At 36.9% G+C, this 15163-nt stretch overlaps 1 protein-coding gene across 4 annotated transcripts in view; it reads right to left on the minus strand.

Annotated features, from left to right (window-relative positions):
- MDN1 (midasin AAA ATPase 1) overlaps positions 1–15163 on the minus strand; it is a 93973-nt gene that overhangs the window by 50871 nt on the left and 27939 nt on the right. For all 4 annotated transcript variants that reach the window (XM_084514365.1, XM_084514363.1, XM_084514364.1 and 1 more), the window contains exons 28-46: positions 14906–15040; positions 14684–14822; positions 13601–13739; positions 13377–13507; positions 11712–11856; positions 10551–10680; positions 9751–9981; positions 8835–9032; positions 7242–7450; positions 6606–6728; positions 5896–6093; positions 5697–5804; positions 4320–4508; positions 3415–3504; positions 3045–3305; positions 2629–2899; positions 2111–2270; positions 1727–1843; positions 402–610 (exon numbers count right to left, since the gene is read on the minus strand). In XM_084514365.1, the coding sequence (XP_084370491.1) occupies positions 402–610; positions 1727–1843; positions 2111–2270; positions 2629–2899; positions 3045–3305; positions 3415–3504; positions 4320–4508; positions 5697–5804; positions 5896–6093; positions 6606–6728; positions 7242–7450; positions 8835–9032; positions 9751–9981; positions 10551–10680; positions 11712–11856; positions 13377–13507; positions 13601–13739; positions 14684–14822; positions 14906–15040 (3183 nt within the window). The remainder of the gene's footprint in view (positions 1–401; positions 611–1726; positions 1844–2110; positions 2271–2628; positions 2900–3044; positions 3306–3414; positions 3505–4319; positions 4509–5696; positions 5805–5895; positions 6094–6605; positions 6729–7241; positions 7451–8834; positions 9033–9750; positions 9982–10550; positions 10681–11711; positions 11857–13376; positions 13508–13600; positions 13740–14683; positions 14823–14905; positions 15041–15163) is intronic.

Raw genomic sequence — 15163 nt, forward strand, 5'->3', positions numbered from 1 at the left:
TGAAGAGAACAGCTTGAGCAGGCCTTTTTCAAACCCTCTGTATTGCTGCATTTTGCTTAGAATATATTGCCTTTCTTACAGCGACAGACAATACATATATCATGCCAGTGTCTGATGCCTCCTGACAAAGTACATCAGTTCCTCCCTGTCCCCCTTCCCCCCCTTTTTTTTTTTTTTTTAAATGATTTGGGCCTACTTCCAGAGAACACAAAAAAGCAAACAAAAAAGAAAATAAACCAACCACCCACAACCCTCAAAAGAAATTAATTATATGTTTGTCTTTACATATATCTGGATGTTGCACAATGTAATAACCAAATTTTAACATTAAATAATTAATACAAATACATGTAAGGAGCCCAGGCTGGCTTTAGTAAAAATACCAAACAGACTTTTCTTACCTGGTATTGCTGTCTTGGTTTCTGAATGCACAGCTAGAAGGGCTTCACAGATGCTATCTCCCACTAACCCCAAGCCATGCAGCAGTAACTTTAAATCCAGATTGTCCAATACATTTCCATCATTTTCTCCAGGAATGTAAATTTCAATCCCACGATTCCGCATTGCTCTGGATATTTCTCCATGAACAGGATCCATGGAAAGGAAAAGCCTGTCAAATATTCACAAGATATTTGTGAAGTTAGAACTTTAAACTATTACTCTAGAACCACCGAATCTCCTTGTCCATAACGTAAATTTATCTCTATAAAAACGGCAACACTGATACCTAGAAAGCCAGAGACACCTGCTGAATTTAAATGAGAGATGTGTATAATTGAATTTTGAAGATAGCTAAAGAGATAGTGCATTATTTTTTCCTTAGCTACATCTGAGCTATGTCTACTTTATTATTTGCCAGCTTAAAAAAACAGAAGTTAAGCTGTGCCTCTGAGCTATCAAGAAGGCTTTCAATTCTCAGCAATTGCTTCAGATAAATCTGTGCTATTTAAAAACCAAAGTAACTTCCACATGCTTAATACTATCAGCAAACTCTTACAAACAAGAAAGGAAAAGATTTATGAGATAAAACACAGCAAAAACAAGTTTCTGAAAATCTTATTTCCAATTCAGATGAACCTGGGCATATCAGTGCCTATATTCCTTCCATAAATTTCAAAAAGGTAGAAATTATACAGAATACTCTGTATGTTCTCCTCCCATCTCCCACAGAGATTAAGATTATTTCAATTCTGAGAGAATCAAGACAGACCAAGTGGTTGTGTTTTTTTTTTTTTTTTTTTTTTTTTTTTAAGTTCTGTCACTGCAGGAAACATGAATTCGGAAAAACAGGAAAAAGATAGAAAAATAAGTATTATGTTGACAGACCAGTTTTTATTATCAACACATATGAATAGCTCACCATCTCTAACATTTGCATCCTAAACTCTATTTACAGTAAGATAGGGAAGTGCTGAAATCCTCAACTAGAAATGAGGATTTCATTCCTAGAAAAATCAAGACAGAGTTAGGCTGCTACGAATTTTCCAGCGTAACAGTCTGTGGTGGAACAGCAATAAAAAGCCAAGCCTCTTAAGATCTGTATCATATGTTCATCACCCTGTTCACGTTCTTCCTCGCCAGGCAAACAGTGCCAGTGCAGTACACTGAAATATGAGTAGCATTCAAAATACCAGAAGACTGTCTCACAGATGACACTTTTTCCTATACCTACCATTCATTTGGAAAAAAAAAAAAAAGAATTAAAAAAAGCAGAAAAGCGAAGCACCTGAAGTTTGGATGAGGAGTTATTGTAGGAACTGTGCCATCTATCACACCTCTCTCACTCATGGTAAGAACACCTCCTGGTTCAAGTAAGGCATTTAAGCGGTCCAGCACAGAGGGGCTACATTCAAAAGAAAAATTTATCATTAGAAAGAGGTAACAGTTCAACCCCTTCCTGATCCAAACAATTTTAAGGTAACAGGAAAACTATCAACTACTAAACAGTTTAAGAAGGAAAATACTCTTCCAGAGAATGAAAGTTACTTCCCCCATGTATTGCAATGAAATGCAAAAATGTTCAGTCGTAAACACATTCACTAAGAGGTTAAGTAAATTAGGGAGGTAAAGAAATTTACGCAGTGAAAAAAAGTCCATAAAAATCTCTTACTTGCAAAAGTTAACGTTGTCCATCAACAGCCAATCTCCACACTGCAGGGCCTGAACCAACATCCCATCCACCCACTCAAAAGTGCCATGGCTTTTACAGTCAGCTGCCTGGGCCTGCTGCAGCTTGAAACGCCGGAACTCTTCTACCAAGTGAGCAAACTCTGCAAGAAAGCATAAAACTTACATCAAGACATGTATTACTGACACAGTTTCCTGTTCCTTTCAAGAAAACGTGAAGTTATCTTGCTAATAAACACCTACACTTCCTACCTTTTAGGAGAAAGAACATAACAGCAAAGGCTCTGACTCTGCAAGTAGCCACCCATGGGCAAAACCCATAGGGTTGCAAGGGTTTTGCAAGCACAGAAATACAAACTGGACAGATACCTTTCTCCAACCCTTCTCTCCAGTTAGAAAGAACTTACGATAAACAGGTTTCTCAACCTTTCAATGCAGGTTCATAGGTCTTTCATTTTCTTCAGAGGAACATATAGTCTTACATCACATCATCATACATACCTGCCTTTGAGAAAGAACTTATTTTGTTGTTCAGTCGCTGGGTAAGTACAAGTATTCCCTCCAGTTTGCTCACTAATTCAGCTGTAACACTTCTACCTCCTTCACCCAGAGATTTGGGTTTGTAATTCAGGATGAAACTGCTCCAAGCACGCAGCACAAGTTCAGCATCATCTGCACAAAGTTCTGTCAGGAGAAGACTGTCCCTTACTAGTGTGCTCACAACATTCTCCACTTTTTCCAACAGGCGCTGCCATGGCCTATTAATATCAACCTGTAAACATGCCAATGGAGTTAGTTCATTTAGAAGACTGCAGTGTCTAAGGCTTCACTTGGTGGTTAAACACTAAGATTACAGTGGACTGGCCACTGTTAGATAAGAAGTAAAAACAGTGCCTTATTGACAAGAAGGTACTTACCTGTTCAAATCCACCCAGTAGTTCTGTTGTATCCATTGCACTGTTCATTGCCATGATTTTCAGTCGATGGCCAGTCAGATGGGCCAGCAGCTCAACAAGACTGGTTTTGCCGACAGCTGCAGGGCCCACCAGGATCACCATCCAGCTCATGTGCACACATTTCATTATGGACTCAAGGGACTGCAGCGAATGATGCAGAAGTGACAAATTTCTGCCAGGACGAGGAATATAGTTGCCACGAGAAAGAACTGAATAACCAATCTGAAAGGGATGAAAGCCACATAGGTGAGTACAAAGAAAAGAAAGTGTGTTCTCAGGTGCACAAATTGCTTCCTTGTCTCACCACTCATTTGTCTTGTCAACAACTTACCTGAATGTTATATGGAGTGATGTGAAAATCTCTCGTTCCTGTATATACATCAGCGTCTTGGCCAAAAATGTCTTTAAATACAGATATAACCTAAAACAGTTGAAAGAGCAGATGTGACTAATAAACTTATCCATTGTTTTAAAGGCTTACATCACAAGTAGCCTTCCCTTCTTGACTTCACAGTAGTGTCATATTAACTAACACAGCTTAGTCACAAGCGTCATTCCACTCAACGTGCAGAAAATAAAGTGACTGTGAGCTACCAACAGCAACTCCTTCATTTACCATACTTCCAGCAATTTGAAATACTGTAAGTAATGTTACTCTAACAAAATACTAGTGAAGAAATGACTCCATAAGTAAATCCTTTGATAACACATGAAAAAAAGACAATACCACAGGAGAAGGAATGTAAACTCATAAGAAAAATATCCAGTCACATTGTTTTTCAATCTCACAGTTGGACATTTAGTTAAATACAACTGAAGTGTGAAATTAAAAAACAGGCAACAGAGGGATAAGTAGTTGGCGAAGGGCTATTTCTCCTCTGTTCTATCCCCCCCAAAAATGCAGGCAAACCATAACATTTCTGTAAGAATGTTATTATTTAACACTGAATCACAGAATGATATAGTGTTTTGCTCTTGTTTAAAGTTCTTTGTTATTCTACTTGCCTTTATTTACATCAGCTTTCTGATTTTATGCCAATAGATAATTAAATTGGTATTTTAAAGGACAATTGGAACTGATATGGATATTAAAACAAAAAAGTCAAAACAAACCTAGTTTTCTTCTGAATGAGGCAATCTCTACAAATGAATTGCAAGGCACTTTCAAATTTACATTTCAGTTTCTGGCAATACTTCTTGGCAACCTGAACAGCCAGGAAAGAGAACGCATCTTACCTTTTCTTTGTCCTCCCTGGTTCTCATTCTTTCTCCATATACCAGAAATACATGCTGGCCTGGATCATAACAACCTGGTGACTGGTCAACAAGCATAAGCTGGCACCAGCGGAAAAGATCACGTAAGTTGAACTCCCAAGGTCCTCCTTTCTGTCCCCACTTTTTTTCAGCCATTACTTCTTTGTCAATCTGAAAAAAAATAGTAATAAAAAATTATATGTATATACATATAAAATGTAATTTATATATGTATTTTATACTATCCATGTACTGGTCTCCAAATATTAAAAAATAAATAAAAATTCAACTGAATTTCTGCCTTTGGCACCACTTAAGACAGTAAGAGAAAAGCTGTATTCACTTTCCTGAAGATGTCATGAACTAAATCTTGATTTAGTTTGTTTCCCATGTACTATTTCTCTATCATGCTAGTCAAAGCTAAATTCCTGAATTCACCTTCACACCCCAGTACTATAAACGACTGGTAAGATGCTGCCACAAAGTATTTTATATGAGAATGTTATTTTCTCTTAGCATTACTACACTTTTTTTGTTTCATGACATGAAGATTAATTCCGATTAAATGCAATTTCAGAAGCATAAGCATAAAAAACATGCTGTGAATTTTAAATCCTGCACTTTGCACAAACTCTAAGCCAAAAATTAGCTAGTAAGTTGATCTATTGTAGTTAATGCTTGTTGAAAACCTTTTAAAATTAGAACAATTTTAGATCTAAGCATCTCTGAATCCTTTACCATAGACAAATCCTATCAGGAAAGATTTTGCCTTTATTAGTCTCAGTGTTTGAGAAAAACGCTACATATCCTTCAAAGCTTCTGCTTCTGAGAAGGTCAGATGCTGCTTTCACTTGATCCTAATTACTCTAACAACAGCCCGTAATAAAAAGCAGATTAGAAATTCAGACCAGAAACAGAAATATACATGTTAGCTCTTATTAAAGGGAGAGCTCATTTTGTGTTTGCTTTAAGAATAACCATTATGCATGCAAAACTTTTCTCAACTTAAAGATACCGAACCATAACTATGTCCAAAATTTCATAAAACAAAGTATTTAAAAATATATCTAATATATATATATATATATATTATATATGTATGTATATATTAACAATATACATCTTCTGTGAAAAAATAAATGCCTCTTCAGTTACCAACCAAGTAATCATATCTGATTGCAGTGGTAGAAGAATTCACATGGTATTTAGTAGTGTTCTTTACTTTCTTCTACATGTATTTCCATTCCTCTTTCACCCACACACTTCTCTGTAGAAGTGCTGGGAAATATTACGTTAGGCTATTTTTTAAATCTTATTGTATTCTGCTTACTTCTACATAAAATTAAAATGTATATTTACCTTGTTATTGAAAGCAACCATTTTAGCAATAATACTCTTATCAATGGCAGGAAACAGTGTATTCCCAATAAACTCCATATCTGCTGCTGACAGCGGATCAACATACACCTATAGAATCAAGAACATGCAGTGTGTTGATACAGCCGGAAACCTACAAGACAAGCTCATGGTAAAGTTTGAATCAAACAAATAAGCTTGCCTGAGTAAATCTATTAAGAAAGGACTTGGGCAGACCCTTTCTTCCACCTCCTTGTCTGTATGGATTCTGGCATCCAAAAATCTTAGTCTTCTTGTGCTGTACGTGAAAATTCATTCCCAATTCGGGAACATAAATCTCTGCTCTGTGGTCAAAGCAAGCATTTAGCCCCTCTAATACAGACTGAGAAGCCAGGTTCAACTGAGGAAAGAAATAAAGATACAACGTTAATGCTCTACAAAACACTTTCTCACAATCTCTAGACAACAGGCTGAGATATACTGAATATAAAGTTAAATTTCCTTGCTGTTCCAGTGCTGCCACATGTTATTATTACCTTCCAGCTAGGTTGTTACTACACTGGAGCACCTAAACTGCATCTAACGCTTTCCTTATTTGCATATGTTATTTCTGTGTTTTCACCACAATGACAAAACAATTCTCCATTGTAAAATCTGCATTTTCAAGATGTTTCTTCTGAACTTATGTTCATACGTTTGTGACATACAAACATCTCTCTCCCTCTGCAGTCTGGATTAAAGATCACCTCCAACCAGGCACAAGATGCAAATAACTAAAATCAAGCAAAATTAATTTCAGACACCAACCCTCCCAGGTATTTGGGGTCCTACATGCCAGAATATACCCTACATGCCAAAATCAAGACTTTTGCTCTCTTGGACTATTCATTTGTGCACAACACTTTAATTTACCTCATCTAATACAATCCAGTGTCCAGCCTTTAATGCTGCTAGTAGTGGTCCATCTCTCCAGGCAAATTCTCCTCCCCTCCCACCTTCAACAGGCAAGTCTGTCCCAAACAAGTCTGTCACATCCTTTGGAAGTAAAGAATGGCAAAAGAAACAATTACAAAACTGCAAACAAGTTCAAAACCAAGCATTGTTATCTTTACTTCACATTTTATCCCTCTGCTTTAAATATTGCAGAAGTACAAAAAAAAGAATAAATAATTAATAAATACAAGCAGTATTTGCAAGATGCTAAACGCTACTATGTTTAGCAACAGAAAATTGAACTGGAACAAGAAAACCTACAAAGAGCAAAAAAGCACCTTCAAGTTGCTTTCAAGTAACTTTGCAGAATCCAAGCAAAACATAGGAGGCAAAGATACACATTTTCACTTGCAAAGAACACAAAAATTTGGGAATTAGTATTCACTCACATAAGCTGTTCTTCCTCATTTCCCCCTTCCCCTTTAACCCTTTGACCAAGAGGAAAACACTGCCATTTCAGATTCAGTGCCACAGTTGAAAGAACTGTGCTTTTTAAGTAAAACAAAACCTCCCCCACCATAAACACTAAGTTACAAAGATAGTATTTTATTCTACCGTCTGCTCAGACAGGTTGATTCGAACAAGACAGTTTCCTGAGGCCTTTGCCAGGGCAGCTACTAGACTGGTCTTGCCCACACCTGGTGACCCTTCCAACAAAATAGGTTTGTTAAGCTGTAGTGCTCTCAACAGTCGCTGAGCATTCACTGCTGTAGTCCCAGCATTTAGAGCATAATCCGTAATGCTATTCCTTTGAAGAACAGGGCCTAAAACAAAGGAAAAGAAAACCAGGAACAATTAAGCCAGAATATTTTTACTGGAGCTGCTGACAATGTGCTTCTGAAAGAGGTCATTCTATCTGTTAACTGCTGATCTTATTACAGTAAGCAATGAGAGATCAAGCTTGTAAATTATTCTCAAAGATGAGGCACATATACTTTCTATTTGACCCACAGCAGTGACTGTGGGACTACGTGCCCATATCCACTTGTTTATGTAGTAGTTTTCAAACAAAAAAACCTGAAAATTTAGTACTGAAGAATTCTGTTCTTGCACTTCAGACATCACGAATCTAAAAATCAAAAGCAGCTTTTCAAAATTTGGCACTGAAGGATACAATTCAGACATGTTATACAACAACATATTAATCTGTTCAATATACTGTCAGTTCTGCGAAAGAGTACTTTAACTGAAGTATGCTACTAAGCACATCTTTTCTTTCATTTCATTAGGACTTATAATGAGAGAGTACTGAGCTTCTCGTCTGTCAAATTACAACCAGTATAATGCACAGGGACACCACTCCCCAAATTCTGTAATACAGCATTGCTCAGGTTATAAATGATATTAATCGCCTATTCATTTTACAGATCTTTAAACCTGTTTGGTATGAAACAGAACCTTCCTTCTCTGATCCCTAGTGACCCAGAGGAAACTAAGAAATTTCCAAAGAGCATTACCTTGTACAATTTTATAAATGACTAACACAATCCATAGTATCAAAATGTTCAATGATGAATGACAAACACAGCACTAGGAACACACACTACATAGCTCAGTATTACCAGAAATCAGACAGGTGAACTTTCGAAAGTTCACAGCTGAATCTCTAGCACTTTTTGGTCCCCTCACTGTATTTTAGGAGCAGAAAACAGTATTTGGATAGTTCTTCTTGTGCTGACACGTGAGAAACTGAAATGCAGATGTTAAGTAACTTTGTAAAAATCACAGCCAATCTTTGAGAGGATATAGCAAGGCAGAACATTGGAGTTCTGGTTAGAATTGTACCTTGGAACGCAAGGTCCAGAATAAGCTGTAGCTTTAGGCTGAAGTTAGTGGATGTTCTGACCATGCAAAGTGACAGAAAACTATAGCTCAGAATTAAAGATGCTTCATTACACCAAAAAACAAGTTTACTAAAACTAGGCTACTAACTAGTCATCTTACGAAGTCAAAAGAAGCAATTAACAGACACCTTAACTGCAATTATCAAACTTAGAGTCAGAAAAGCCATTTTCCTAAACTTTAGAACAAACTACGAACTGTTCTGTAACAGTTTAAGCATCCTACTTAGATATAGTTACTAACAGAACTATAGGGATTTAAAAAAAAGCACAGAAGAAATGTCCACCCACTCCCACAGTCTCTTGCCTCTTGGAATGAAAAATGGGTCAATTCCCATGAAGTCGTCCATCCACACAAACTCCTTCTCCTTTGTTCTGTCATAAATCTTTAGTTCGTTCTTCTGATAACCAGTCAGCTCAAGGAATTGACTCATTTTCTCACATAAGAATGCCAGGCATTTTTCTCGAGCTAATAAAGCTGTATCAGCTGAGCAGGATGTTGTACCTGTAATTAGGAAAGTAAGTGTTCTTCAGAACCACAACTAGGCACATTTATCTAATGACTAATGAGATTCATTCACAGATACCCATTTTGCACAGAGTTGTTTCAGGTACATATTTGGTGCTAGTACTGAAAGCACCAGCAAGCAAAAGCACTATAACAGGGAAACTGTTCCATGAGCAACAGCAGTAAGGACATTTTATTTCAAAAAGTCTTTTTTCTGCTATCACTATCATCCTGATCCCTTGTTATAGTTTCCCAAACCTTCCCCTGCATTTCTGGTGGCTTTTCACTTTTCCTTCCTCTTCCCCTCTCTCCTATTTACCAGCTGGACCAGTGGAAAACATACAGAGATGAGTTCTGAGCTACGCCCATGATACTGGCTAGTAGGACCATGCTGGCCTCCGGGCTGGGGGAGAGAGAATAACGCATGGTCATGCAGTTAAATACTGTATCATCATAGATCACTTCAGAAGACTTGATAAAAAACACATGCTTGCTTTGCTTATGTGCTAACCTTTGAGATAGTACTACTACCTGCAATGTACTTAAGCTTGCTGTATTACACAATCTCACTATTAAAACAAAAAATAACAGGATATTGTCAAATGAAAGTGAAAACGTCTACCCTAAGTGTTACCCAAAAAGAATTGTCTGCATTCCAAACATATTAATACAAATAACTTATTTTTTGTTACCAAATCAGTGCTGAAAGACTTACCTGATCCTATTCCATCAATGTACACCAAACACGCAGCATGGACAAAAGACATCATTGGAGAAATATAAAGATTATGTTCATTGGAAGAATCCATCCCTTCACCTTTTACCATGACATTCATAAAATTAACCCATGATAAGATGTCTCGCACGCTGAGAATACACTGGCGACCAAACTCTTGATTAGTCAGCCATTCAACGAAGTCCATCATGAGCTCTGCTATGTCTGCCCCTGAAAAAAAAAAAAAGTTAAAAATTAATGCAATTATCAAAAGAATTTTACTGGTCAGATCTACTACATTGTCCCATAATAAGAATTTTTATAGAGTACACACAATTGTAACCCATGAATGTGGGTAGGTACTCTACTCCCTAACAGGCATGATAACCAAAGAGCAAATTTATGCCTGTGCTATGTTACAGATCCTTTTAAACTCAAGTACAAAGACAGAGTCAAGTGAATATCAACAGTGAAGCTTCTGGCAGAAAACAAAACGCCAGCTCTTTCAATAACCTTACATTGAGACTAAAATTTGGCACTGAGGGGCTGGGGATAATTCAGCTACCTAGTTGGTGAGTTAAATAAATACTGTCTTGCTCTTACTTCTGGCTAGTCACAGAACATACGCTATGAAGGAAGCACAGAGTCCATAATATTTTGTAACTGTCCCCAGAGAGAAGTGTACTTTCAATAAAAGGTACATATCTGTGTAAATTCTGAGAAAAGTTTAACAGCAGTATATCTGTATCTTTTTTTTTTCCTTAATAATGTTTTAAGTCCAACACACAAGAAATACCTACCTTGACACTTCATTCCAGTCAGAGACAATCCTGGATGAAGATTGTGTTTTACAATTTGTATCAAATCATCACGGCCATTGCTTTGTGGACACCATATCTCCGTAAATCTATTGCGCAATGCAGGAGAAAGCTGCAAACAAGAAGAACTACATAGCAATTCATTTCACACTACATCCCATTTTACAGTGCCACTTTTTAGATAAAAATTTTGAGTGTGTGTGGATTTTTAAAATGTCTAGTAGTGGCATCAATCCAGGATCAGCTGGTAAATGAGAAAATTTGAAAGAATATGGAACAAAAACAAGCTGGTTTGCAAGCACCAAAGCTCCATTCCATTTCAGGATGTGATGCATCAAACAATGGCTATGTAAGCTCTCTTGTCCCTTTGCTTAAAGGAATAAACTAACATAGAAATTTACCTTCAATTACAACTCCTTTCTGTAATTCCTCTTACTCTTGCCTGAATTAGCGAAGCAAATACATTAGCACAAATGCAATGCAGAAATAAATCCTTTTTATTGTTTTACAATGAATTAATTTTGTACTGTAGAAACCATCTTAATAGACTGCCCATCTTCTTTTAAGTAAAATAAAGCTCATTTCTTAGTCCTAGGTCACAGTATCCCTTAAAGGTGTTTTTGTTGTTTTGTTGTTTTTAAACCTGGCTTCTAAATGACTTAAAGCAGAACTTCATAAACTGATTTTTCCCACTTATTGAGAAAGGTCCTCATGAATATATTAATATTCACTGAAAATGAAAAGATGACTTCTAGCTGACTCTGAGAAGTATTAAAGAGAATAATCTGCTATGCAACTTCACACTACTCGAGACTCATGTTAGAGCTAGATTTGCTTGCTTTATGAGCCACATTTCTCGAACTTGCAATATTCTGATATCAAACCTACCTAGGGTATTTAGAAGCCTTAAGTTTTCTTCGACATTCTGCTCAGTATTGACTCACTACTGTAAAAATAATAGTACACAGTAGTGACAGAGAACAGATGTATCCTAATCCTCCTTTAGAGCTGTGAGGCAGACTCCAACCAGAAAGCACAGAATGACAGAACTGGGATAATGCATTTTTATATTGCACCTCTATCACTAAACAGTTAATATGACCAGAAGATGTATATTATACTTCCAGTCGCTTTGACATTCACCTCTTTTTTCCCAAAGTCACCTCCCGGGTTCATGGTCGCAACGATACGAAATTTCTTTCCTGCAACCAACAGCTCTACTTCATTATCCTCATCATCTTGACCACCTTTTTCAGCAAGTACCAACGTCTTCTCAGCTTCAAGAACACTAAAGGGAAGGTTTAAAAAAAAAATCAATTTAATTTTTTCATACTTCATTTGAAATTGTTTAAGAATGAAAGTCACAAGAATTGGCCAGATTAAACACTCATTGGTCCAGAAATTGTATTTAAAAAGCAATATAATCTGTTTGTTTTTCCTAATTGCAAACTTTTTTTTCAGTCAAAAGGAAACTTTACCCAACTTCATTGAAAAGGTTCAGCTGAAGTGATTCCTCAAATAGACTTATCTAATGTATCTAACTCACAGCTCTCCAGTTTCCAAAAACAATGGCAAAATGCATGTTCACAGGATCAGATGAAGAAATCTGCAGTGATCTAGATCTCCCTATGCTGAATCTGTTTTGACTGTGACAGTAACAAGCAAGTCATCTCCTTGTCCTTATCTCAACCCACAACCTTTTTTTCATCATATCTTCTCCTTGTTTGGCTGAGGAGGTGGAGTAAGAGTGTGAGTGTGTGTGTGTGGTGCTTGGCTACCTACTTGTGTTAAACCACAATATGAAGATAAGTGAACTTTATGAAGAAAGGATAGCTGCAACGATACAATGGAAAAAAGAAAAAATAGAAGAATAAATCTAGTAACAGAGTTTGGATATGGTGGAGAAAACACCTGCTAATTAACTCAACATAAAGGATAACTGAAAAAGACTAAAAATGAGAAATACTTCTGCAAGCAGACACTCAAATGTGCATTTTAAGATTATTTTTTTTAAGCAAAAAAGTAGAGAGAAAGCTAGATTCTAGTATTTGAGAAGATGCATCATTTTCAAGAACTCATTGACAATCTCAAAAATTAATATTGTAAACTAGCGATTTTGCTTGTAGTTTTATTTTCCAGCTTGCCTCATGTTGTATAATGTTTTTAGATACTGTTCAAACTGTTTTAGTTGAACTATATTTTATATTGTTCATTTCTTTATTTAGGGACATGAGCTACAGAATAACTATAGCCTCTCATCATCTTATCTTTGTCCGTATAACAAAGACAACAATTAGTGTGCAGATCAGTCTGTAAAAGCACCATAAAGCCAAACAAAAAGCAACAGCTTTCACTAACTAAAACATTCAAAACAAACATTACCAGTACCAACACATCAAGCAAACCTATACATATCTGCTTTTCAATCAAATTATCTTTTATTTTTCTAGGTAGAATACGACTTTGAAGACTTCTGCAAGACAAGGTCGTTCCATCTTGTCTTACCTTAGTTATAATTTCAAGCAGCAAAAATTGTCTAAGAATTACTATGATAAAAACTAGCACCTCTAACAGATGGATGAATAAATAAATAAATAAAAAGCAAACTGGCACAGAAGTTGAAAGATGAACAAGTCTAGAATCACTTGTGTCATTCTTCCTTTCAGCAAGAATTACATTATTAAGAGAGCAGTTCGACTGGGCCAAGAAACAAGCATGCCTAAAAAGCTAGATTCACCCTGCTCAAGCTTGTATGATGCTTCACTGAGGATACTTAATACTAAGCACATTTAAAACATACCAACATACCTGTTAAGTCTCTCTAGAACAGAATCATCAGCTAAAGAAATCTCATCAAGCAGAAAAAAACCTTCTTGTTTCATTGCTAAAACAAGAGGTCCATCACACCACTCAAACAGTCTAGAATTATCAGATTCCTCCTACGAAATGGAAAAGAAAGTGAAAAGTTATTTATAATTGTTACTTTTTGCTTCCATGGTCACAATACCAACTATTACTGATGCGAGACTAACCTGGTCGTTTGACCTCTGTCTGACTGGCCGCAGTCCTCCCAGGAAGTCTGAAGTCTCCATGTGCAAGTGGCAGTTCACTGAGTATAGCTTCTGATTTGTTAACGCTGCAAAGATCTGACAAATGGTAGTTTTACCACACCTGCAAAAGAGTCATTTAATTGAAAGTTAATTGAAAGGGCAAGAGTAAAAACAAAGCTCCTTTTGGCCAGGATTCATACTTTCCTTGAAGATCTATGAGGTAAGGCCCTCAGCATGCAAATTCCCTTCTATTCCTTTCCTTGAGATAAACGAATGGAAGGTGAGGCCATTATTGGCACAACTGTTGCTGACTTGCACAAGATACATTTAATTAAAATTTAAATCAATATCTGCACTGATGGATTTCTACAGGCTCAAAAGCAAATTATTCCAGCCTGCCCCTACGAAGCAGTCTGAACATTTCAAGTGAACTGGAGATACTATCTGTCTGGATCATGCCTAAGTCTGAAGAAATAAACTGCTGAGTACCCAGAGTTACCATTTTGCATAAGATACTACTTTTCCCTTTTCTGGTGTCTTTCTTCCTTTCTCTCCCATAAAAATCTAGTCCCTAAATTTAAAACCAGCACAGTAGCAGACAGCACCTATTTTTATGACCTCCTTGAGAGCAGACAGGAGTGGTGGAAAAGAAAGAAACCTCTACCACACCTATGTTCTCTCCCCACCTTAAGACATGCAACATGCATGTGCTCTCAAACAGCAAACTGCCACAATTCCCCCAAATGGCTTTGCCAGTGACACACAGTAAGATTCTATAGGGCAACTTGTAGAAAGCAGAAACAAAAGACAGTCCCTTTCAATTTTACTACTTTCTATATAATTTCTTTGTAGTTACACACAATGAAGACAATCCTGTTAAAGACTTAGGCTGACAGATGTGATTGCCACTCCTCAAAAGGTACTGTGGAAAACAGCAGTTGCAATTCTGCCGTGTCAGAGGCTTAAATGTCCCAGATCAAAGAAGCACTGAAGCTTACTTAACCATTTTGCATTGGACTGAGATGCTGCCCTATAAAAAAAATACATCAAAAAAAGCACAGTTACCCAGTGTCTCCCACCAGCAGTACTGGTTCACCAAACTCCAGGGCTCTTCCCACCAAAATGGCAAGTCTCCTCATCCCTTGAGTCCAGACAACGTGGTTAAAATCTCTGCCCATCACTGACATCTGTGTGGAGAATTTAGCTGCACAACACAAAGCAATCTGTCAGCTTCAGGCACATCTAGAGGACTACAAATACTTTTTTTTTTCCCCCTAGGAAACTCACCCAGTAGCTTTTTGACGCTTTCCCCTGAGAAGAGAGACTCAGGATATATTTTTTTCTTGAAATGCTTTTCAAGGACTCTCTTTATAACATCCACCTCCTCTTCTTTCCTAACTCTGCCTGCCAGAAGCATAAAACCTATAAAACAAGGGAAGAGAAAAATCAATTATTACCAGGTTAATAAGCAACAAAATATATACATACACTTAATAATTGGGGCTAGAAAGCAATTCTGCAGAGACACTTTAAAAAAAACTGAAG

Source organism: Aythya ferina (assembly GCF_964211825.1).
Source record: "Aythya ferina genome assembly, chromosome: 3".
NCBI classification, from domain to species: Eukaryota; Metazoa; Chordata; class Aves; order Anseriformes; family Anatidae; genus Aythya; species Aythya ferina.